The 25,387-nt window shown below is 44.7% G+C and overlaps 1 protein-coding gene across 3 annotated transcripts in view; it reads right to left on the reverse strand.

The window, feature by feature from the left end:
* Positions 1-710: 710 nt before the first annotated feature.
* Positions 711-25,387, reverse strand: part of LOC106568484 (inactive carboxypeptidase-like protein X2) — a 27,728-nt gene continuing 3,051 nt past the window's right edge. The window contains exons 2-20 of one of the 3 annotated variants that reach the window (XM_014138869.3): positions 11,261-11,551; positions 10,789-10,875; positions 10,491-10,535; positions 10,348-10,392; positions 10,083-10,142; positions 9,340-9,417; positions 8,408-8,517; positions 7,637-7,776; positions 7,202-7,286; positions 6,868-7,012; positions 6,590-6,669; positions 6,191-6,314; positions 5,876-6,072; positions 5,493-5,666; positions 5,189-5,320; positions 4,458-4,701; positions 4,111-4,250; positions 3,855-3,954; positions 711-1,694 (exon numbers count right to left, since the gene is read on the reverse strand). In XM_014138869.3, the coding sequence (XP_013994344.3) occupies positions 1,087-1,694; positions 3,855-3,954; positions 4,111-4,250; positions 4,458-4,701; positions 5,189-5,320; positions 5,493-5,666; positions 5,876-6,072; positions 6,191-6,314; positions 6,590-6,669; positions 6,868-7,012; positions 7,202-7,286; positions 7,637-7,776; positions 8,408-8,517; positions 9,340-9,417; positions 10,083-10,142; positions 10,348-10,392; positions 10,491-10,535; positions 10,789-10,875; positions 11,261-11,551 (2,885 nt within the window). In that variant the 3' untranslated portion in view covers positions 711-1,086. The remainder of the gene's footprint in view (positions 1,695-3,854; positions 3,955-4,110; positions 4,251-4,457; positions 4,702-5,188; positions 5,321-5,492; positions 5,667-5,875; positions 6,073-6,190; positions 6,315-6,589; positions 6,670-6,867; positions 7,013-7,201; positions 7,287-7,636; positions 7,777-8,407; positions 8,518-9,339; positions 9,418-10,082; positions 10,143-10,347; positions 10,393-10,490; positions 10,536-10,788; positions 10,876-11,260; positions 11,552-25,387) is intronic. The other 2 variants (XM_014138880.3, XM_014138888.3) reach the window with 2 other exon arrangements.

Below are 25,387 nucleotides of genomic sequence, written 5' to 3' on the forward strand. Positions count from 1 at the left end.
CTAGATACTGTTAGCGAACTAGCTAGCGTCTGAAAGCTACAGGGCACAGCTGTCAATATCAAATCAACTTCCAAAATGTCAGCAAATCAACAAGTTGCTGCTAATGACAGTTTAACCGCTTAAAGACTGTGACAGACTTGAAACATAGCTAGCTACTAAGATAAAGTAATTTTACCTTGTTCTCTCCTCGACACAAACTTGATCCACCAGAAATTACCGGCTATAGTGTGAGTAGGCTAGCTGAACGTTAACTAATTAACGTTAGCTTACAGTACAATTTTAACAAGTTTAAAATAAATACACATTTATTTTGAATATAGTTTCACTAGCTTGTCTAGTTAAGCGATGTTGGTATTAACTATAACCGAAAGATACTGCTAGCAAAAAACACCCCTTCTTTTCCAACTACACAGGATGTTGACTACGTCATTAGCGGAAATACGTCCATCCTCAGAGATATCCCGGTTTACAGAATTCCAAACGTTGAGCGGGAGAAAGGTACCTACCCCTTCCACTATTACTCACTAGCAGCTGTTAAAAATCATCCTTCCAATAACTTAAAGAAATATACTGTTATTATTGACTTCGTTATGAACACTATTATTTGTACCGCAATATTTAGGGTAATATGTAATCAAAATGAATATTTAGTTGTGGTTCTATTTCCCTGTAGGTGAAGGCCTCGCTACATCATATAAACAACAAAGATATACTTTTTTGAACACTTTTAATGTAACAATACATACACACTGCAGTTTCCACTGATATTAGTAATCATATCTAACCAAACATAAGAATCCACGTTTTGAGGCAAAGCATGACTTCAGCGTGAGTGTCAAATAACCTTTTTATACTCACTCTTTTATTGTGAAACATTTGAAGCACCCTATTATGTCAAGGCTATTTTATATCTACGTCTCAGAATAGGCTTGCTTAAGTAAATAATATGAAAAACATGCTGTTAACTCCCTGCTCTGCAGAGAGAGAATGTAGACTAATCTCTGATATATGTGTGATGATTGTGTATTTATGATTGTGTATTTAAAAACTGTAATTTGTTACTTTAGCAATTCAATTAAATTCACTTTAGTAATCATCGAACTTGTACTCAAAGGTGTAGTCCTGTGTAGGCTCTGACTCCTGGATCTCTGTGAGGACCTCGGCAGGTGTGGGCTCTGTGTACGAACTCTCCACAGGGAACCACGAGTCATACCAGGAAGTAGTGCTCTCTGTCTCCAGCTCCGCCGTCGTTGTGGGGGCCGACGTGGTGGTCGTCGTGGCAACGGTCGTGGTGGTGGAGAGGTTATCCCTGAGTCTCTGCTGGTGCATCTTGCGTAGGCGCATCAGCCGTAACCGCCGGAGACGCTCTGCATTATGGGAGTTGGCCGAATTACCGCCCATCCTGCCACTGGCGCCCGTCTTTGTTGTGTCTACGCTGCCAACTGACCCACCGCTGATGTCACTTCCTGCCCGGGGGGGTGCTTTGGTAACAAGCCGAATGGGCCTCTTGCCGTGGAGGACCATAATCTGCTTAATTCGGTCCCAGTTGGACTTGGCCAGGGTGAAGCTACAGGGGGTGGCCCCGGAGTCGTAGCCCACAATGCACAGCCGGGTCTGGAGCGTGTGGCCGTCAACGCGAGCCGTCACACGGTACTCCCCGGGGTTCAACAACCGCCAGTAGTCACCGGCGGCAGCTATATGTTGGGGGTGAGAGAGAAGAAGAGGGAGAGAGATATGGGGAGCGAGGAAGAGGGTGTGAGAAAGGGAGGGAGCAGAAAGAGAGAGAGAGAGAGAAAGTGGATCAGCGATGTCATTTGATGTTATACAGTGCATTCGGAAAGTATTCAGACCCCTTGACTTTTTCCCCATTTTGTTACGTTACAGCCTTGTTCTAAATTGATTAAATTGTTTTTCCCCCCTCATCAATCTACACACAATACCCCATAATGACAAGCAAATACAGGTATTTAGAATGTTTTGCAAATTATTATATATATTTTTTAATGACATTTACATAAGTATTCAGATCTTTTACTCTGTACTTTGTTGAAGCACCTTTGGCAGGGATTATAGCCTTGAGTATGACGCTACAAGTTTGGCACACCTGTATTTGGGGAGTTTCTCCCATCTTCTCAAGCTTTGTCAGATTGGATGGGGAGCGTCGCTGCACAGCTATTTTCAGGTATCTCCAGAAATGTTAGATCGCATTCAAGTCTGGGCTCTGGCTGGCCCACTCAAGGACATTCTGACACTTGTCCAAATGCCACTCCTGCGTTGTCTTGGTTGTGGGCTTAGGTTTGTTGTCCTGTTGGAAGGTGAACCTTTCCCCCAGTCTGAGGTCCTAAGTGCTCTCGAGCAGGTTTTCATCAAGGATCTCTCTGTACTTTGCTCCGTTCATCTTTCCCTCGATCCTGACTACTCTCCAACACCATGCTTCACCGTAGGGATGGTGCCAGGTTTCCTCCAGACGTGATGCTTGGCATTCAGGCCAAAGAGTTCAATCTTGGTTTCATCAGACCAGAGAATTTTGTTTCTCATGGTCTGAGAGTCCTTTAGGTGCTTTTTGGCAAACTCCAAACGGGTGTCATGTGCCTTTTACTGAGGAGTGGCTTCCGTCTGGCCACTCTACCGTTAAGGCCTGATTGGTGGAGTGCTGCAGAGATGGTTGTCCTTCTGGAAGGTTCTCCCCTCTCCACAGAGGAACTTTGGAGCTCTGTCAGAATGACCATTGGGTTCTTGGTCACATCCCTGACCACGGCCCTAGGAAGAGTCTTGGTTGTTCAAAACTTCTTCCATTTAAGAATGATGTAGGCCACTGTGTTCTTGGGGACCTTCAATGCTGCAGAAATGTTTTGGTACTCTTACCCAGATCTGTGCCTCGACACAATTCTGTCTCTGAGCTCTACAGACAATTCCCTTGACCTCATGGCTTGGTTTTTGCTCTGACATGCACTGTAAAATGTGGAACCTTATATAGACAGGCGTGTGCCTTTCCAAATTTACATTTTAGTCATTTAGCAGACGCTCTTATCCAGAGCGACCTACAGTAGTGAATGCATACATTTCATACATTTTTTCGCCGTACTGGTCCCCCGTGGGAATCGAACCCACAACCCTGGCATTGCAAACACCATGCTCTACCAACTGAGCCACACGGGACCACAAATCAAGTACAATCAATTGGGAGTCCAATCAAGTTGTATAATTATCTCAAGGATGATCAATGGAAACAGGATGCACCTGAGCGCAATTTCGAGTCTCATAGCAAAGGGCCTGAATACTTACGTAAATAAGGTATTTTTGTTTTATATTTTTTATAAATGTGCAAACATTTCTAAAAACCTGTTTTCGCTTTGTCATTATGGGGTATTGTGTATAGATTGATGAGGAAAACGTTTAATCAGTTTTAGAATAAGACTGTAACGTAACAAAATGTGGAAAAAGGGAAGGGGTCTGAATACTTTCCGAATGCACTGTATAATAATTTTGTTAATTCCTCTTTTTCCTCAATGAACTACCATGTACATGAGGGCTCCCGAGTGGCGCAGCAGTCTAAGGCACTGCATCTCTGGGCTAGAGGTGTCACTACAGACCCTGGTTCGATTCCAGGCTATGTCACAACCCGCCGTGATTGGAAGTCACATAGGGCGGCGCACAATTGGCCCAGTGTCTTCTGGGTCAGGGTTTTCCCAGGGTAGGCCGCCATTGTAAATAAGATATTGTTCCTAACTGACTTGCCTAGTTAAATAAAGGTTAAATAAAGGTTAAATAAAAAATACATGAAAAGTAAGACTTTCTGGTAAAAACTGTTCTCTGTGGTTTGCTGATGGGGTGGTGTGTGAATGCAGGTTTACCAGTCTTGACATCGTGCTTGATGCCCTCCACAGAAATGGTGGCGTTGGCCAGGGGTTTACCCTCCATGTCCCTCACTATGCCCTTTATCCCACGATGCACCTAGCACAGGAAACAGCACCTATATAAGGGCTCAATGCTCAGATTACATCACTGCATGCAATACAGTTCCAATTCCAGTAAAGACACATTAAAAAACAAGTAGGAGAATGGTTTAACAATTCTCTAATAAGTATTATATTATCTGTGTATTCTCACCTGTTCTATGAAGGACAGTAGTGCCTCCCGGTTGTTCTCCCACTCCAGAGGCAGCTCACTCTCATGAGGAAACTTGTCACAGCCCAGGAAGACAGACAGCTCAAAGCAGTTAGTGTGCAGGTAGCTGAAGTCATTCATACCTGGGGATTTACAGCGTGGCGGGGAGGGAAGAATACATGATATTGGGTTAATTAGGAGCTCTCTCAGCAGATTTTTCCGTACTTATCTCTTCCTCCCTCATTGTCATACTCTCTCCTTTACTTTTTTCTCCCCATCTCTCGCTCCCCCTGACTCCCTCTTCCCTTTCACCACTATTCACATCTCTCCCCCTCCCCATAGACACTCACTTCCCACCACAGGTTTCCAGCTGGCCCTGTTGATGATGCCCTGTCCCCCAGAGATGTCGTCTGTGTGGCAGGAGCCCCGCTGGGTCTCCGTCATGGTTAGGTGGCTGTGGGCGTACGACATGGCCAGCCAGCGGAACATGGTGTCGTCAGACGTCTCCCGTAGCGCGTCCCCGTTCTGACGCTGCATCCGGGCCCACGTTTCCTCATTCATCTCATGGTTCGACTCACGCCGCGACCCCAAAGTCTGTTGGAAGACAGAGGAATTAGACATATGTTCAGAGGAATTAGACATATGTTGTTATAGAAGAGACCAGGGCTGGGCCTGAAATGGAACACTATCCTCTTGGCTCCCAGTGCAAATATAATTCCTTGGGTACGTCTGAAATTCCCTATATAGAAATTCACTAAATAGTGGACTACTTTTGGACACCAGTGTTCAGGGCCGGACTACAGCATTTGGGGCCCCAGGGCAGTTGTAAGAACATTTCCTGTAATTGTACACTTTTTCGAATGGGGCATGGAATTGTTTTTAATGTTTCATAGCTCATCTTATGCTTTTGTTCACATTTTGCCATGATGCTGAGAGAACATTTTGCTACCCCAACCCCATGATGTTTTGGGTTGGGGGTGCCCTGGAAGTCAGGGCCCCGGGGCATGTGCTCTGAGTGCTTGTTCGGTAATCAGGCCCTGCCAGTGCTGATTCATCTTATTCCAGTCAGAACAGAACCCACCCCTGTAGCCTTTGGAGGTCGCTGCATGTCAAACGGGTACGCCACCACTTTCTCTCCACCCTGCAAATTGGCTCCCAACACAAATGGGGTCCGCTCCATCCAGTTAATAATGGCTTTGGTTTCCAGGGCAACCTACAGAGAGAGAGTGTGTGCGAGAGAGAAAGAGAGAGAGAGAGAGAGAGAGAGAGAGAGATGGAGAGAAATGTAGATCTAACACCAGAAATACAAACCTTAGTATAATTGGAAAATTAACAATACAAAAAAAAAAATATTAAAAAACAACATCTGTAGCCCTAACACCCACCGAGCCATTGAGGAAGTTCTCTGGGAGTGGGATGTGGTGATTAGGTACAATGCGTGGGACCCAGCCTCTGTCCTCTGCCCCCCATAGAACACTGTTGAGGTCTGGGAAGTTCTGGAAGATATCGTATCCCTCCTCAGTCCAGTGGCCCAGACCCCAGTTCCCCATCTCAGAGCCCTGGAGACGAGAGAGGAGGCTAGAAAATAATATAGAAAGGATCTCTATTGGAGAGATTAAGAGCAGGAAGTTTGGGGCCAGGGGTGTGAGAAACCGGATATGGATTAGGACAGTATGTAATGTAACATTGGTTCCGGTTTCATTAGTTTAAACATATACTGTATATTCCTTGTTGGAGCATCTTTCTGGAATGAGCCCAGGTCCCTCACCATCTCGTAGGCCAGTTCGTAGGCGTCTGGGTTGAGTGAGGGAACCAGGTGTATTCTCACTCCCGCCACCAGGCGGCGCACTCTAGGGTTGTTGTCATTATACTCCTTACACATGAACTGCATCAGCAGGAGGAGCAGCTCCCGCCCCAGTGCCTCATTACCATGGAGACCCGCCGTGTAGCGGAACTCCGGCTCACCTGGTGAGGAAGATGACGTCATCATGTGATGGTGTTTTGTGATCACTTAGTATGTGTGTGTGTTCCTTTGCTGTATGGCTCAACTATCACACACACACACAAACAAACAAACACTCACCTGTCTGGTGTTCCCCGGGGTTGTCAGAGATCTCCATGGCATACATCTTCAGGCCTGCAGAGCTCTTCCCAATGTTATAGATCCTAGTGATGTTAGGACACTCCTCATTTATCACCTTCATCATCTGACATGGAGAGAGGGAGGGCGGAAAGAAGTGAACAAGGGAGAAGGGAGAGTGGCAGAGATGAGGGAATGATGGAGGGAGAGATGGAAAAATGGAGGGAGAGAGAGGGAGGGAGGAGAGTGAGGTGGGAAGTGGGCATGATGGAGGGAGAGTGGGAGCGGGAGAGGAGGGAGATAGTGAGAGAGGAGTAAGGGAGGAGAGGAGAGGAGAGAGGGATGAGGAAGAAATGAAGGACAGTGTCAATCTCACCCGTCACACTCTCATTAAACACTCACCTGTCTCATGTCCTTATAGTTGTGGTGTCTGAAATCCAGGTTGTCTGTGGGGTTGACCTCATTCTCACTACGGAAGCTGCCTGTGGGAAGGGGTGGGTAGACATTGGAAGCATATGGCTGAATACACATGGGAGCGATCATTCATTGGGGAGTAACGGGGATGGTTGAGGAGGTGATTATTGTCATTTTAGGGGTTAGGAAGGTGTTGGAGTTAGGGATGTGATGACGTTCTGGAGTTTATGGAGGGTTGATGGAGTTATGCATTGTACTGTACTCACTGGTCAGTTGGCAGGCCATGACCTCAACTCTGAGACACAGGCTGCCGTTCCAGCTCTGGGGAAGGATACGGATGTAACGTGCCACGGTTGGCCAGTCAAACTGCACCATCACTGGAGAGTCCCTATCCACATTCCCATAGAACAACTGGAGGGAGGGAAGGAGGGAGGAGGGAAAGAGGGACAGAGAGGGGAGGAGAGGGTATGGGGAGGAGAGGAGAGGGTTTGGGGAGGCGAGGGTATGGCGAGGGGAGATGTTAGAGAGGAGGAAAGTTAAGAGATTATTTGGATATTAAATTGCCGGCTGTACTGATCAATCATAAGAGAGGTTACTGACCCACTCAGCATAGCCGTCATGGAGCACCGTCCAATCACGACTGTCATTACTGAAGGACACGTAGAACGTGGACACAAAATCTTCCCTGAAATACAGAGAGAGAAGAAAAAGAGAGCGAGAGAGACTTTACAAGTCATACGAATATCCAACATATATGTCTAACATTCAAAATGCCAGATGATTCCACAGGTAAGATTCCATTTCCTTTGACTTTTTCTCTATAATCCCTTTTACAGCATTCTGCTTATCTAATGGATACAACTCAACCTATTGATGTATATGGTGTTTGGTTTGGATTGGATTCATTTCATGTGTTGTTCATTTCAAATCAATTGTGCAGGTTAATGGGGATTCCACCTGGACCTGGCTGTGTGAACAGTGCAGTGACCCCAGTGTAGTGACCCCAGTGCAGTGACCCCAGGCAGCAGGACTTACGCTGTGTCTGAGTTCCTGCCCTGTACGATGACTCCAGTGAACTCCACCTCTCTGCGAGCGTCCACCTCAAACCAGTGGTTCTTCTCCTCTGGCTCAGCACACCACGCACCCCCGTACACACCCTCCTCATCTCCGGAGCTCTGGGAAGACAAAATAGCCCCCTCACTCGTCAGATGTGTTGGGGCTGTGTGTGTTCTGACTTTTCTCATGATTTTATGTGAAGATTTGGTTTGTGCATTTGTATACAGGAACATTAGAATACAACAAGTATAATGGGTATTACAACATTCTGTATCTATAAATGTCCCCCCCACACACACAAGGTCCGCAAGGGGGAGGAGGAAATAGCTAACTTCCTTCAACTCTACACATTTAGCTATGGAGGAAAGAGAAAAATGTGCAGTTTTATAGCTAATCTCACGCTATTCTACACATTTTGCCATGAGGCTGAGAGAAAATGTTGCTATTTTAAAGCTAATTTCCTGTCATTCTAAACATATTTGCCATGGCATATGACATGTTCATATCCTATTATTTTGTTGTTGTTGTTGTTTTGTTATTGGGTTTAGTGCCCCCAGAGCCAGTGGGCCCCCATGCCTTGCGGGGGCTGCGGGGGCGTCTGGTACGCCACTGATAGTGTATCATACTGTGTGTACCTGCACGTTGAGCATGCCTCTCTGAGCAAAGAAGCCGTGGTGAGACTTAAATGAGGCAGTACTATGGTGTAGTACTCTGTATCTATACTACAGTGTAATGTAGTACCGTGTTTACCTGCATGTTGAGCCTGCCCCGCTGAGCAGAGAAGCCTTGGTGAGACTGAGAAGAGGCCAGCAGTTGGTCATCGTCAACACGATGGGACTCCAGACCTAGAGGAGGGCATTCTAGGAACAAAACAACTCATAAATCATGTGACACACTCCAAAAAAAAGCATTATTTCATTTTCGTTTTATCTGCTTTATTGTCAAATAAAGATTACAAAAAAGTTTCTGTCGGCTAAATGTTTTGGTCTGTAGTCGTCAAGAGCAACAGGCTGAAAACACTCAGTTGATGCTGACCACATCTTACACAAACACACACGCAGGCACGCACGCACACTGACCAACACATACACACAATGCTTTTGTAGATTCTGAAAGGGTGAAAAGAGAATGGTTTGTTTTCAAGTGCGGCAAAAATATATATTTTCTCGCAGCAACCATTTTCCTTTTTATGAGGTCTCGAAAGGTCATAAAACAAGTCTAAAATCTGGTGCTTGTAAGAGGAAGGGAAAGAGAGAGAAAATGCTAGTCGTCTCCTAGTCTGACAGTTCAGTAAAACATGTCTTTCTGGCAGGACCAGAAGTCTGATTGGGGAGAAAGCCAGGTTGTTACAGCAGACAGGAGAAAACAGGCCAACAGTCCAGCTGCAGGAGATAGACAGTCATGTAAGGCAGGGTTTCCCAAAGTCTGTCCTGGGGCCCACCCCTGGCTGCACATTTTGATACCAGCTGATACCAAAACCAAAACACCAAAACTTTAGGGTAAAGTGACTTGCTCAATGGCACATTGACAGACGTTTCACCTAGTCAGCTCTGGGATATGAACCAACGCCTTTTGTTTACTGGTCCAATGCTCTTAATCACTAGGCTACCTGCTGCCCCTCAAGTGAAGTTGAAGCTGCTCATGAATGAATATGAAAACCAGTGTTGAGGTGATTTTCTTACTCTTGGGTTCGGCATGTACCGGGATCTGCCTCAGCCTCTCCTCCTCTTCCTCCTCCCACTTCTTCCTCAGCCGCTTCACTGTGATGCATGATGGGAAAACAAGATGTGACTAGGCATGTTTACACACGGTCATGGCTCTCCAGCTCACCAAGCATCAAATACTTCAATATGTGCTGCTGCTTGTAGAATACTGAATATTACAGTCACTGCCATTCCATTTTCCCTCCAATAAGTCTGCATATTCTTGTAAACATATGTTTCACTTTATCCAATGAAACTATACTGCTACACAGGGTAGAGACTGATTTTTAAGTATACAATTGAAAACTCAAGCAGACAGCCTGCAGTCCTGCACACACTCAAAATAAACCCCAACACCCTCCTACCCTTTCTCCCTTCTTCCCTCTCTTTCTCCATTCCCCTTCTCCCCCGTCTATCTTACTGATGTCTACCGGCCCAGGGCCCCAACACATGGCAGTAGCTGTTTTGATAAACTCTCTTCCTATCCTTCTCCCGCCCCATCCCCGCCCCTTCCTCAATCCACCGCCCTCTCTCACACACAGCCACAGTCCTTTTCTCCCTCCACTCCCCAACACTGACAATGTTGCAATCTACAGGCTATAATGGTCCTTGTTGTATAAACAATCCAGTCATCTCTGTAAGTGATGAATTAACACATAAGGGGGCCCTAAAGGGACAGGGCTACAGGTTTCTCTCTGTCAGACAGATAAAGTGATTCAGACCTTTTTCCTCCTTCTCCTTGTGAGCTTTCTCTGCCTCCTCCTCGAGTTTTTTAGCTGCCACTGTGGAGAGAGAGAGAGCAGAGGTTAGAGAGAGATTAAAGAGAGTTTAAGAGAGGTTAGACGGGGGTTAGAGAGAGGTGCTCTTACTAACACGATCACACAACGAATGCAGACAGTACAAGCTGCTTGTACAGGTGATCATACATGACCAAACAATTGCAGGAAAGCGAGACAGACAGACAGACATAACATGTAATGTACGTACAGTCTGCATAATCATACTCTTCGTACCAGGGCACTGTGGTTCCCTCTGAAAGAACATTTGCATGCATGGTAAATATGTTGAATTATTAAAATGTGTCGTTTCGAGTACCGCCCAATTCATTTGTTATGTGATGGGCTATTTACCTGGTACATACATGATGACCTCAGTGGTGGTCCTCTCTCTGTCCACTGTTAGAGATGGTAACAGACATTTAGATGTCTTAGAGGGCTGAACAACTACAGTACTGTACATGAAAACCAATGTGTTTCCTCTCAACTTTCACAAACATTAGAAATGGCTTTGACAACATGAGTGTTTTGCATTTTGTTGTAATAGCTTATTGATGACATATGATCATAATCTTTGCCAAGCTAAATTCATGCTTCAAATCAGAGAAGATTGGATTGAAAGTGATAGATCGTTGAGTCATGTCAGACATACGCTTGGTGTCCCAGTAATCTTGAACATGCTCTGTCAGGGTCTTGGAGCCAGCAGAGGGAGGTGTGGGTCCCGAGGGTCTGCTGTCTACTGGGCAGAAACATCACATACAAACCACAACAGAGAAATATTGGCTCAGTCACCTCACATTGCAAATTAACGAGATTATACTGTAGCATTACATTTTTTTATTTAACTAGGCAAGTCAGATAAGAACAAATTCCTATTTACAATGACGGCCAGGGAACAGTGGGTTAAGTGCCTTGTTCAAGGGCAGAACGACAGATTTTTACTGTCGTTCGGGGATTCGATCTAGCAACCTTTCAGTTACTGGTCCAACACTCTAACCACTAGGCTACCTGCCCACCCCTAAATTAACGTGGCCTGCTTGTTTTTAAATATATGAGATGAAAAAAAGCAACTAATAGGGAACAGATTAGAACAGAGATGTCCTAATATATATATATATAGGTACGTCTGTCCCGGCCCAGCTCAATCAGGAGTTTCTCCTCCTCCTCTTCCTGACTGGGTCTTCTGGTCACCGGCTTCATCCCCTCCTCCTTCCATTCTGTTGTCTTGGAGGCCTTGGTAGCTTTGGGCTTTGTGACCTTAGGTGCCTTGGTGGCTTTAGGTGCCTTGGTGGCCTTGGGCTTCTTGGGTGCCTTGGTGGCTTTGGGTTTTTTAGTGGGTTTCGGGGCTTTGGGCGCCTTGTTGGCTTTCTGCTTCTTGGCTTTGGCCTCCTTCTCTGTGGCTTTCTTTGCCCTGGCTGAAAAGAGAAATGGAGAGAGAGAGAGAGTCAGTGTAAGTGAGAAAGTGACCACCACAATTACTACACCCCAGCCCCATCCAGAAAAATTGAGCAAGAGAACACAAGGTTGAAACAGAATATGGGACCACTAAATACAGCATGAAAGAGAGAGAAAGAGAGAGAGAAGCAGACAGCAGAAATCTCCCCACAGGTATCCCTTTGCCCTCTCTTTCTCCCTCTCTTCTCTCCCAGATTTCCTGAAGGGCAGGCCTGATCACATTCCTCCTCCCACAGTGTTCAGTGGGTCAGTAATGATCAGTAATGCTTTGTTTTGGTTTCAGACCAAGCAGCCAGCCGGCCAAACCCAAACCTGCTGTGTTGACGTCCCTGGTGTCGACATCTGTCTAACTATTCCTGGTTGATTAGCTGTGGATAATGCTTCATTTGGTATGTGTTTGTAGAAAAGGTTTAGTTTGTAATGAAAAGTATTAGTGATTGTGATCCTATATGTAATTACCCTCAGACTAGCAGACAGACACAGGAGTGTATGAACAGCGAAGAGCTTGTTTTCTCCCAGTAGACTTAAGTAGACCAGCTCCTGCAGCTATGTTATGGTTCCATGATGACCTAGCTGTCTAAAATGTAAATGTCAACATCCTCACACACACAGCCAGGCCAGCTAAACACACCACCCAGTAAAAGGTCTGTTCTCTCTTGGTCTACTCATCTGTTCCACTAACATCCTATTGGTGAGTGAGGATGCTCCTTAAGTGCTGTCAACCATGGGGTTATACTACAAAGTCAGTGAAAACTCAAGCTGAAAGAAGGGGGATGATCTTCCATGAAGATACATGGATGTCTGAAGGTAAAAACAAGGAAGCTCCCAACGATCCCTGTGGCACCATGAATCATGCCATTGTATCACAAGACAAATACATAAATCTTGTAATTTTGATTCATAATTTGATCTTCATGCAGCACAATCAAATAAAATATCTCTCAGTGGTTCTGGATTCTGCCAATTCAGCCTTTTTTAATGTTACCTAATTCTAACAGTCCTGAATGGCTTTGGAAAGAACTAGTAGGCTTTGCTCCATGCAGTGGAGAATGTAATACTGTGCACATGAAACGTACGTTTCATTGTTACAACTGGGCCCAGTCATAAATTGTCTTTCCCATTTTCTGTATTTTGAACAAATGTATATTTTAATCTTCTTATAATCAAGGGCCTGGGTATGCAGGAAATCAAAAAAAATCGTATTTTTTTTAAATAATATATTTTATCTAAACAGTATATTATATCATGTGGACTTAGTCCAGGTCATGAGACCTCTGTCACGTACGCTCCCTCTCCAGCCTCTAGGTCACCAGGCTGCTCATTATGGAGCACATCTGTCACCATCATTACACGCACCTGCGTGTCGTCAGACTCACCTGGACTCCATCACTTCCCTGATTACCTTCCCTATATATGCCACTCCCTTTGGTTCCTTCCCCAGGTGTCATTGTTTCTGTTTCATGTCTGTGTGCTGTTAGTGTTTCTTGTTTTGTATTATGTTCTGTATTAGGTTCTGTTTATTTATTAAAACACTCACTCCCTGAACTTACTTCCCGACTCTCAGTGCATGTCATTATAGACTGGAGTTGGTTCTGCCAAGAAAACACTTTTAGACCTCTAAGTGCATATCACAGTCAAGCTCTCCCTCATCACTGAATTACTGTAGTGTTAGTCACACATGCAGATGCACGCAAACACGCACATACACCACGCAGTTACTAAAAACCCATAATCAGCCACACACCACACCGTTACTCACAAATCCATACAGCAGGGAGTCTTTCCACTTTTCCACTACGAAACAAACACGTAAAACGTTATAACTTTTTATCAGCACAATTAAAGTAAATATTCAGTCACAAGACAATTGTATATGTCAACAGGCTTTAAAAAAAATTGGTCTTCATGATGATTGGTTGATAATAAACTCTACTCTAGGGAGAAAACAAAGGGTCTAGACGTCAACAGTCTCAACCGCGAACATGCTGTTGACAGATAGCTAGCTGTGTGGTTTCTAAATGCAAAGCAAATGTTAGTTTTCCTATCTGTATGTGCAGCTTTGGCCTCACTGCAACAGAGGGAAATGGCGAGAGGACGGCGAGAGAGAGGGGATGGGGAAGAGGGAGGTAGAGAGGACGGTAAGGAGAGAAGGGTTGTAAAAAGATACATGAAAGGGGAAGGAATGGAAAGAGAACACAGTGAACCATCGCTTATCACCCTGTTCCTGTCATGAGTCAGACCAGATGTGTTTGCCATCTATACAAGCACCATACTTAATTAAGGATTCGCCACATTTTGAAAATTTTCGCCTGAAATTACATACTCAAATCTAACTGCCTGTAGCTCAGGCCCTAAAGCAAGGATATGCATATTATTGGTACCATTTGAAAGGAAACACTTTGAAGTTTGTGGAAATATGAAAGGAATGTAGCAGAATGTAACACATTAGATCTGGTAAAAGATAATACAAAGAAAAAAACAACCGTTCTTTTGTAATTTTTTTGGACCATCATCTTTGAAATGCAAGAGAAAAGCCATAATGTATTATTCCAGCCCAGATGCGATATACATTTTGGCCACTAGATGGCAGCAGTATATGTGCACCGTTTTAGACTGATCCAATGAACCATTGCATTTCTGTTCAAAATGTTGTATCAAGACTGCCCAAATGTGCCTAATTTGTTTATTAATAACTTCTATGTTCAAAATTGTGCACTCTCCTCAAACAATAGCATGGTATTATTTCACTGTAATAGCTACTGTAAATTGGACAGTGCAGTTAGATTAACAAGAATTGAAGCTTTCTGCCAATATCAGATATGTCTATGTCCTGGGAAATTTTCTTGTTTCTTACAACCTCATGCTAATCGCATTAGCCTACATTAGCTCAACATTCCCGTGGAAGGGACACTGATCCCGAAGAAGTTCACATCACACACACACGGTACTGAACTGGAATGTTTCCTGTTTCCTGTTTCCTGTGAGTAATTTTACAGTGAGATGCTTAAGGAGTAACTGACTCAGACTTGTTTTACAACACAATTCTACATGTTGGAACTGTAGAGCAAAGTTTTCTGAAAAATATTTCAGAAAGTTCTGCTGCTCAGTTACTCTCCCTCTCAGGCCAGATAGCATCAGGCAGAGAGGTTTCAGAGAGGAACCCACAAAATATGGCGCTGTACTGTATGGCTGGGTCCAACCCAACTTTGTTATTTCATTTAATTTTGGGGGGATTTTCTTCTTTTTTAAAATTATTTATTTTCACAAAATGTATCCAATATCATTTCTTATAACCGACAAGAACTTCTGAACATCAGATCAGCATATTTACTTGCCTTAATTCCAGCTTCAACTTCAACTCATATGCTCTAGGCTCTTTCTGTAATTCTGACCCAATTTTCGGGGGTATCCAAAATGAAACACTGGCATTACAGAGGTAAGAGTCCTGGCAAGATTAAGGCGAAGGGAAAACCGGCCACCTATTCACTCCATTCTATTGGCCAATGTTGTCATGAGAATTTTCAATCCCAATGATAATAACTAACAATCAATAAACTTTGACTAATCCCCAAGGTTTGTAAGATACTGGGTTAAGAATAATTAGGCAAAGACTCAGCTTATGCAAAAGGTTCGTACAGTTTATTCAGAGAACGTTCTGAAGTTCATTATACAAAGACATTCATTTTATAACTCACTCCCTACTTACGCACTTACCTCCACACAAACAGTAGATATCCTACACACATACACACACATCTCCCCCGAGATTAGAGGAACCTTGAGAGGTACTCCCTGTCCTCTCATAAGTTTCTCAAAGTTCTCGTTAGGTCGGGTCAAACACAGTCTAATTGTTCTTGATATTTTCTTAGGCACACACATACACACATACATTTCTCTTCCTTCCGGGTCTCTACTAAACCTTATGAGACTTACGTTTAGTACTTTAATTATTCATTATACATGCTACATAAACTACTAATTACTAATTAGTTACGTTTCAGGGTGGGATTCTTTAATCATTACCTTTAAACATATAATTCCCTTATCAAATGTACAGTCACAGTTGGATGACCTTTGATCGCGGATTTGCTAATGACGGGACTCTCTTAACTGCAATATTCTCTGCTTTTCTGAAACATGGCTTTCGTACAACATTGCTATCCAACTCAATGGATTCTCCATTCACTGAGCAGACTGGACAGTGGAGTCAGAGAGGGGGAGGGGTTTGCCTTTTCATCAACAACAAAATGGTGACTGAATCGAGCGCAGTGGAAGTCTCGACCCATTGTTCACCGTGGAATACCTGATGGTCAAATGCCGACCCTTCTACCTCCCGAGGGAGTTTTCAGCTGTTATCGTGACTGTTGTGTACATTACACCACAGGTCAAGAAATATAAAAATCTGAACCTTAACGAACTGTACGAGGCTATAAACAAGCAGGAAAACTTGCACCCGAAGGCTGCTTTATTTTGTTGCTAGTGATTTTAATACCACGTCATTGACACATGATGCTAAACTTCCATCAACAAATCTCTTTCGCCACTAGCGTCGATAAAGTCCTAGACCACTGTTACTCTACCCACAAGCAAGCATACAAGGCCCTAGCTCGTCCCCCATTCGGGTAAATCAGATCATAACTCCGTTCTCCTGGTTCCTGTGTACAGGCAGAAGCTCAAACAGGAAGTACCCTTGACTTGCTTTGTTGAGAAATGTTCATCAGAATCAGAGATTATGCTACAGGGCTGCTCTGCTGGCGCTGATTGGAATATGTTCCAAGACTCCGGCAATGACATCGACGAGCTAACCACCTTCATCACTGGCTTCATTGTCACAGTGAAGGGTCACTGCTTCCCCAATCAAAGCCTTGGATTAACACTGAAGTTGGCGCTAAGCTAAAGGACAGCGCTACCACACACACAGGCCTATCGCGGACAACCCTGAGGTTACGGCTAAGGACAGGAAGAAGTACAAGAAGTCCTGGTATGACCTCCGCAGAGTAATCAAATTAGCAAAAGGACAATATTGGAATAAGGTGGAATCATATTACAAAGACTGCGACTCCCGCCGCATGTGGCAAGGGCAGCAGTCCATTACAAATTACAAAGGAAGACCCAGCCGTGATCTGCCCAACAATGCTTCTCTACCAGACAAACTCAATGCATTTTATGCACGCTTCGACAATAACAACACCATACTGTGCTTGAGGGCCACCACCGACCCAGAGGACTGGGTGATCTCGCTCTCCGAGGCCGACGTGAGTAAGGTTTTTAATCAGGTCAACACTCGCAAGGCCGTGGGGCCGGATGGTATTGGAGGGCAGTTCTTAGAGTATGCGCAGAACAGCTGGCAGGCATATTCTGTAGTCTGTAATCCCCACGTCTTAAACTGATCATCATCAATTCTGTTCCCAAGAACTCTAAGGCTTCATGCCACAATGACTACCGCCCTGTAGTACTCACATCTGTAATCATGAAATGCTTTGAAAGGCTGGTTATGGCACATATCAACTCCATCATCCCAGACACCCTAGATCCACTCAAATCTGCATACCGCACAAACAAATCTATAGATGACACAATCTCAATTGCACTCCACACTGCCCTCATCCACCTAGATAAGAGTAATACCTATGTGATAATGCTGTTCATTGACTACAGCTCACTATTGTCCCCTCTAAACTTGTCACCAAACCTAGGACCCTGGGACTGAACACCTCCCTATGCAAACTGGATCCTGGACTTCCTGATAGGCTTCCCCCAGGTAGTGAGGTTAGGCAACATCATCTCCGCCATGCTGACCCTCAACATGGGGGCCCCACAGGGGTCTGTTCTTAGTCCCTCCTGTTCTCCCTGTTAATCCACGACTATGTGGCCACGCACGACACCATCATAAAATTTGCTGATGACACGGCGGTGGTAGGCCTGATCACCGGCAACGATGAAACAAACTACAAATCAAATCAAATTGTATTTGTCACATGCGCCGAATACAACAGGTATATACCATGAAATGCTTAGTTACAAGCCCTTAACCAACAATGCAGATCAATAAATAGAATTAAGAAAATATTTACTAAATAAATTAAAAAATATATATAAAATAAAAAAGTACCACAATAAAATTACATTAACGAGGCTATATACCAGCACCGAGTCAATGTGCGGGGGTACAGATTTGTCAAGATAATTTGTACATGTAGATAGTGGTAAAGTGACTATGCATAGATAATAAACAGCAAGTAGAAGCAGTGGGATCAATGTAAATAGTCCAGGTGGCTATTTGATTAATTGTTCAGCAGTCTTATGGCTTAGGGGTAGAAGCTGTTAAGAAGCCCTTTGGTCCTAGACTTGGCACTCTGGTACCGCGTGGTAGCAGAGAGAAAATTCTATGACTTGGGTGACTGGAGTCTTTGACAATTATTAGGGCCTTCCTCTAACACCGCCTAGTATATAGGTCCTGTATGGCAGGAAGCTTGGCCCCAGGGATGTACTTGGCCGTATGCACTACCCTCTGTACATTTTACATTTTAGTCATTTAGCAGACGCTCTTATCTAGAGCGACTTACATTTCATACATTTCATTTCATTTCATGCATTTTTTTTTTGTACTGGCCCCCCGTGGGAATCGAACCCACAACCCTGGCGTTGCACACACCATGCTGGCGTTGCAAACACCATGCTCTACCAACTGAGCCACAGGTCAGATGCCGAGCAGTTGCCATACCAGGCAGTGATGCAATCGGTCAGGATGCTCTCGATAGTGCAGCTGTAGAACTTTTTGAGGATCTGGAGATCCATGCCAAATCTTTTCAGTCTCCTGAGGCAGAAAATGTGCTGTCATGTCATAATCATGACTGTCTTGGTGTATTTGGTCCATGATAGTTTGTTGGTGATGTAGACACCAAGGAACTTGAAACACTCTACCCACTCCAATACAGCCACGTCAATGTTAATGGGGGTGTGTTCTGCCAACCTTTTTCTGTAGTCCACGATCAGCTCCTTTGTCTTGCTCATACTGAGGGAGAGGTTGTTGTCCTGGCACCACACTGCTAGGTCTCTGATCAGGCCTACCACTGTTGTGTCGTCAGCAAACTTAATGATGGTGTTGGAGTCATGTTTGGCCACTCAGTCGTGGGTGAACAGGGAGTACAGGAGGGGACTAAGCTCGCATCCCTGAGGGGCCCCAGTGTTGAGGATCAGCGTGGCAGATGTGTTGTTGCCAACCATTACCACCTGGGGGTGGCCTGTCAGGAAGTCTAGGATCCAGTTACAGAGGGAGGTGTTTAGTCCCAGGGTCCTTAGCTTAGTGATGAGCTTTGTGGGCACTATGGTGTTGAACGCTGAGCTGTAGTCAATGAATAGCATTCTCACATAGGTGTTCCTTTTGTCCAGGTGGGAAAGGGAAGTGTGGAGTGCGATTGAGATTGTGTCATCTGTGGATTCCGTTGGCGCGGTATGTGAATTGGAGTGGGTCTAAGGTTTCCGGGATGATGGTGTTCATGTGAGCCATGACCAGCCTTTCAAGCACTTCATGGCTACCGACGTGAGTGCTATGTGGAGGTAATCATTTAGGCAGGTTACCTTCACTTTCTTGGGCACAGGGACAATGGTGGTCTGCTTGAAATGTAGGTATTACAGACTCAGTCAGGGAGAAGTTGAAAATGTCAGTGAAGACACTTGCCAGTTGGTCTGTGCATGCTTTGAGTACACGTCCTGGTAATCCATCTGGCCCGCGGCTTTGTGAATGTTGACTTGTTTAAAGGTCTTGCCCACATCGCTACGGAGAGCGTGATCACACAGTCATCCAGAACAGCTGGTGCTCTCATGCATGCTTCAGTGTTGCTTGCTTCGAAGTGAGCATAAAAGGCATTTAGCTTCTGTTAGGCTCACGTCACTGGGCAGCTCGCGGCTGGGTTTTTCTTTGCAGTCCGTAATATTTTTCAAGCCCTGCCACATCCGACAAGAGTCAGAGCTGCTGTAGTAGGATTCAATCTTAGTCCTGTATTGATGCTTTGCCTGTTTGATGGTTCTTCTGAGGGCGCAGCAGGATTTCTTATAGGCGTCCGGATTAGTGTCTCGCTCCTTGAAATCGACAGCTCTAACCTTTAGCTCAGTGTCGATGTTACCTGTAATCAATGGCTTCTGGTTGGGATATGAATGTACGGTCACTGTGGGGATGACGTAGTCGATGCACTTATTGATGAAGCCGGTGACAAAGGTGATATACTCCTCAATGCCATTGGATGAATCCCGGAACTTTTTCCAGTCTGTGCTAGTAAAACAGCCCTGTAGCGTAGAATCTGCGTCATCTGACCACTTCAGTATTGAGCAAGTCACTGGTGCTTCCTGCTTTAGCTTGTAATTATTATACGAGGGAGAACTTTGTATGTATCTCTGTGTGTGGAGTGAAGGTGGTCTAGAGTTTTTTTCCCTCTGGTTGCACATGTGACATGCTGGTAGAAATGAGGTAAAACGGATTTAAGTTTGCCTGCATTAAAGTCCCCGGCCACTAGGAGCGCCGCTTCTGGATGAGCATTTTCTTGTTTGCTTATGTCCTTATACAGCTTGTTGAGTGCAGTCTTAGTGCCAGCATCGGTTTGTGGTGGTAAATAGATGGCTAAGAATAATATAGATGAGAACTCTCTTGGTAGATAGTGTGGTCTACAGCTTATCATGAGGTACTCTACCTCAGGTGAACAATACCTCAAGACTTTTTAAATATTAGATATCGCGCACCAGCTGTTATTGACAAATAGACACACTCCCCCGCCCCTTGTCTTACCAGACGTAGCTGCTCTGTTCTGCCGATGCACGGAAAACCCAGCCAGCTCTATTTATACATGTCGTCGTTCAGCCACGACTCTGTGAAACATAAGATATTACCGTTTTTTATGTCTTAATTGTAGATCTTCCAGTATATTTTCCAATGATTGCACGTTGGCCAACAGTAAGGATGGTAGTGGTATAAGGGCACAAGGCGAGACCCAAATGCAGACACAGGAGGCAGCTGGTTGAGCTCCGATATTTATTATAGCAAAAGGTAGGTTGGGCACAAGCGAGAGTTCATAAACCAGGTCAGAGTCCAAACGGTACAAGACGATAAGCAGGCTCGAGGTCAGGGCAGGCAGGGGTTAAGTAACCAGGTCAGCATCCAAACGGTACAAGACAATAGGCAGACTCGAGGTCAGGGGCAGGCAGAGTGGTCAGGCAGGCGGGCTCAGAGTCAGGACAGGCAAGGGTCAAAACCAGGAGGGCAAGAAAAGAGAGAGAAGAAAAGCAGGAGCTGAGACACAAAAACGCTGGTTGACTTGACAAACAAGACGGACTGGCACAGAGAGACAGGAAACACAGGGATAAATACACCAGGGATAATAAGCGACACCTGGAGGGGGTAGAGACAAGCACAAGGAAGGTGAAACAGATCAGGGTGAGACAAGCGGAGGTTTACTCACTCGCCTACAAATTCTCACAAAGCACCCCGACCTCCGCCTCCTTTTTCTCTGTCTTTTCTTCACGCAAATGATGGGCATTTGGGCCTGGTCTCAAGAAAGCAGTATATTCTTTGCGTCAGACTCGTTAAAGAAAAAATCTTTGTGCAGTTCGAGGTGTGTAATCGCTGTTCTGATGTCCAGAATGTATTTTCAGTCATACGAGACGGTAGCAAATTAAATCAAATCAAATGTTATTGGTCACATACACATGTTTATCAAATGTTATTGCGGGTGTAGCGAAATGCTTGAGTTTCTAGCTCCAACAGCGCATTAATATCTAACAATTTCATAACAGTACACACAATGCACACAAATCTAAAGTAAAGGAATGGAATTAAGAATATATAAATATTTGGATGAGCAATGTCGGAGCGGCATAGACTAAAATACAGTAGAATAGAATACAGTTGAAGTCGGAAGTTTACATACACCTTAGCCAAACACATTTAAACTCAGTTTTTCACAATTCCTGACATTGAATCCTAGTAAAAATTCCCTGTCTTAGGTCAGTTAGGATCACCACTTTATATTAAGAATGTGAAATGTCAGAATAGTAGTAGAGAGAATGATTTATTTCAGCTTTTATTTCTTTCATCACATTCCCAGTGGGTCAGAAGTTTACATACACTCAATTAGTATTTGGCAGCATTGCCTTTAAATTGTTTAACTTGGGTCAAACTTTTCGGGAGGCCTTCCACAAGCTTCCCACAATAAGTTGGGTGAATTTTGGCCCATTCCTCCTGACAGAGCTGGTGTAACTGAGTCATGTTTGTAGGCCTCCTTGCTCGCACACGCTTTTTCAGTTCTGCCCACTAATTCTCTATAGGATTGAGGTCAGGCTTTGTGATGGCCACTCTAATACCTTGACTTTGTTGTCCTTAAGCCATTTTGCCACAACTTTGGAACTATGCTTGGGGTCATTGTCCATTTGGAAGACCCATTTGCAACCAAGCTTTCACTTCCTGACTGATGTCTTGAGATGCTGCTTCAATATATCCACATAATGTTCCTCCCTCATGATGCCATCTATTTTGTGAAGTGCACCAGTCCCTCCTGCAGCAAAGCCCCCACAACATGATGCTGCCACCCCCGTGCGTCACGGTTGGGTGGTGTTTTCGGCTTGCAAGCCTTCCCGTTTTTCCTCCAAACATAACAATGGTCATTATGGCCAAACAGTTCTATTTTTGTTTCATTAGACCAGAGGACATTTCTCCAAAAAGTACGATCTTTGTCCCCATGTGCAGTTGCAAACCGTAGTCTGGCTTTTTTTATGGCGGTTCTGGAGCAGTGGCTTCTTCCTTCCTTTCAGGTTATGTCGATTTAGGACTCATTTTACTGTGGATATAGATAATTTTGTACCTGTTTCCTCCAGATTCTTCACAAGGTCCTTTGCTCTTGTTCTGGGATTGATTTGCACTTTTTTTGCACCAAAGTACGTTCATCTCTAGGAGACAGAACATGTCTCCTCCCTGTGCGGTATGACAGCTGTGTGGTCTCATGGTGTTTATCCTTGCATACTATTGTTTGTACAGATGAACGTGGTACCTTCAGGCATTTGGAAATTACTCCCAAGGATAAACCAGACTTGTGGAGGTCTACAATTTGTATGCTGATTTCTTTTGATTTTCCCATGATGTCCAGCAAAGAGGCACTGAGTTTAAAGGAAGGCCTTGAAATACATCCACAGGTACAGCTCCAATTGACTCAAATTATGTCAATTAGCCTATCAGAAGCTTCTATAGCCATGACATCATTTTCTGGAATTTTCCAAGCTGTTAAAAGGCACAGTCAACTTAGTGTATGTAAACTTCTGACCCACTGGAATTGTGATACAGTGAATTATAAGTGAAATAATCTGTCTGTAAACAATTGTTGGAAAAATTACTTGTGTCATGCATAAAGTCGATGCCCTAACCGACTTAACAAGAAATGTGTGGAGTGGTTGAAAAACGAGTTTTAATGCCTCCAACCTAAATGTATGTAAACTTCCGACTTCAACTGTACATATGAGATGAGTAATGCAAAATATGTAAACATTATTAAAGTGACTAGTGTTCCATTAATCAAGTGGCCAGTCATTTTAAGTCTATCTAGGGCAGCAGACTCTAAGGTTCTAGTTATGGCTATTTAACAGTCAGATGGCCTCGAGATAGAAGCTGTTTTTCAGTTTCTCGTTCCCAGCTTTGATGCACCTGTACTGACCTCTCCTTCTGGATGATAGCGGTGAACAGGTAGTGGCTCGGATGGTTGTTGTCCTTGATGATCTTTTTGGCCTTCCTGTGACATTGGGTGCTGTAGGTGTCCTAGAGGGCAGGTAGTTTGCCCCCAGTGATGCTTTGGGCAGACTGCACCACCCTCTGGAAAGCCCTGCGGTTGCAGGCTGTGCAGTTGCTGTACCAGGCGGTGATATAGCCCGACAGCATGCTCTCAATTGTGCATCTGTAAAACTTTGTGAGGGTTTTAGGTGCCAAACCAAGTTTCTTCAGGGTCCTGAGGTTGTGCCTTCTTCACCACACACTGTCTGTATGGGTGGATCATTTCAGTTTGTCAGTGATGTGTACGCCGAGGAACTTTAAGCTTTCCACCTTCTCCACTGTGGTCCCGTCGATGTGGATAGGGGGTTGCTTCCTCTGCTGTTTCCTGAAGTCCACAATCAGCTCCTTTGTTTTGTTGACGTTGATTGAGAGGTTATTTTCCTGGCACCACACTCCCAGGGCCCTCACCTCCTCCCTGTAGGCTGTCTCGTCATTGTTGGTAATCAGTAGCAGCAAAATTATGTAGCAGCAACATTATGTACAAAATAAATTACAAACAATGCGAAAATAAATAAATATTTGCACAGTTGGTTAGGAGCCCGTAAAGCGCCAGCCATCCCTTCCAGCGCCATTACTACAGGGAGGAGGTCAGTGACCTGGCAGTGTGGTGCTGGGTCAACAACTTCTCCCTCAACGTCAGTAACACCAAGGAGCTGATCGTGAAATACAGGAAACAAAATGACGGGGCTGCAGTTGAGGGGGTTGAGAGCGCCAAGTTGCTCGGTGTCCTAATCACTAAGGACTTAAAATGGTTTCTTCACCCTCAGGAGGTTAAAAAGGTTTGGCATGGGCCCTCAAATCCTCAAAAAGTTATACAGCTGCACTCACTATTGTGAGCATCTTGACTGGCTGCATCACTGCTTGGTATGCAACAGCACTTCCCTCAATCGCATGGTGCTACAGAGAGTGGTACGGACAGCCCAGTACATCACTGGGGTCGAGCTCCCTGCCATCCAGGACCTCTATATCAGGCTGTGTGAAAGGAAGGCCCGGAAAATCGTTAAATGCTCCAACCACACCAACAGGTTCCTGAACAGCTTCTATCCCTAAGTCATAACAGCTAACAAAATGCCTAATAAACTGAGTTGACCCTTGTATTTTATATTTGGCACTCTCTATGCACACTCACAGGACACACATAACATGCAGACATATTTATACTTAATCTACACCCACACACACACACTCACGTACATGCATCATATAAACTTCTGCTACTCTGTCCATCATATATACTGCTCAAAAAAATAAAGGGAACACTAAAATAACACATCCTAGATCTGAATGAATGAAATAATCTTATTAAATACCTTTTTTCTTTACATAGTTGAATGTGCTGACAACAAAATCACACAAAAATAATCAATGGAAATCCAATTTATCAACCCATGGAGGTCTGGATTTGGAGTCACACTCAAAATTAAAGTGGAAAACCACACTACAGGCTGATCCAACTTTGATGTAATGTCCTTAAAACAAGTCAAAATGAGGCTCAGTAGTGTGTGTGGCCTCCACGTGCCTGTATGACCTCCCTACAACGCCTGGGCATGCTCCTGATGAGGTGGCGGATGGTCTCCTGAGGAATCTCCTCCCAGACCTGGACTAAAGCATCCGCCAACTCCTGGACAGTCTGTGGTGCAACGTGGCGTTGGTGGATGGAGCGAGACATGATGTCCCAGATGTGCTCAATTGGATTCAGGTCTGGGGAACGGGCGGGCCAGTCCATTGCATCAATGCCTTCCTCTTGCAGGAACTGCTGACACACTCCAGCCACATGAGGTCTAGCATTGTCTTGCATTAGGAGGAACCCAGGGCCAACCGCACCAGCATATGGTCTCACAAGGGGTCTGAGGATCTCATCTCGGAACCTAATGGCAGTCAGGCTACCTCTGGCGAGCACATGGAGGGCTGTGCGGCCCCCCAAAGAAATGCCACCCCACACCATGACTGACCCACCGCCAAACCGGTCATGCTGGAGGATGTTGCAGGC

This window comes from Salmo salar, chromosome 01 (assembly GCF_965601325.2).
Source record: "Salmo salar chromosome 01, fSalSal1, whole genome shotgun sequence".
In the NCBI taxonomy this organism is placed as follows: Eukaryota; Metazoa; Chordata; class Actinopteri; order Salmoniformes; family Salmonidae; genus Salmo; species Salmo salar.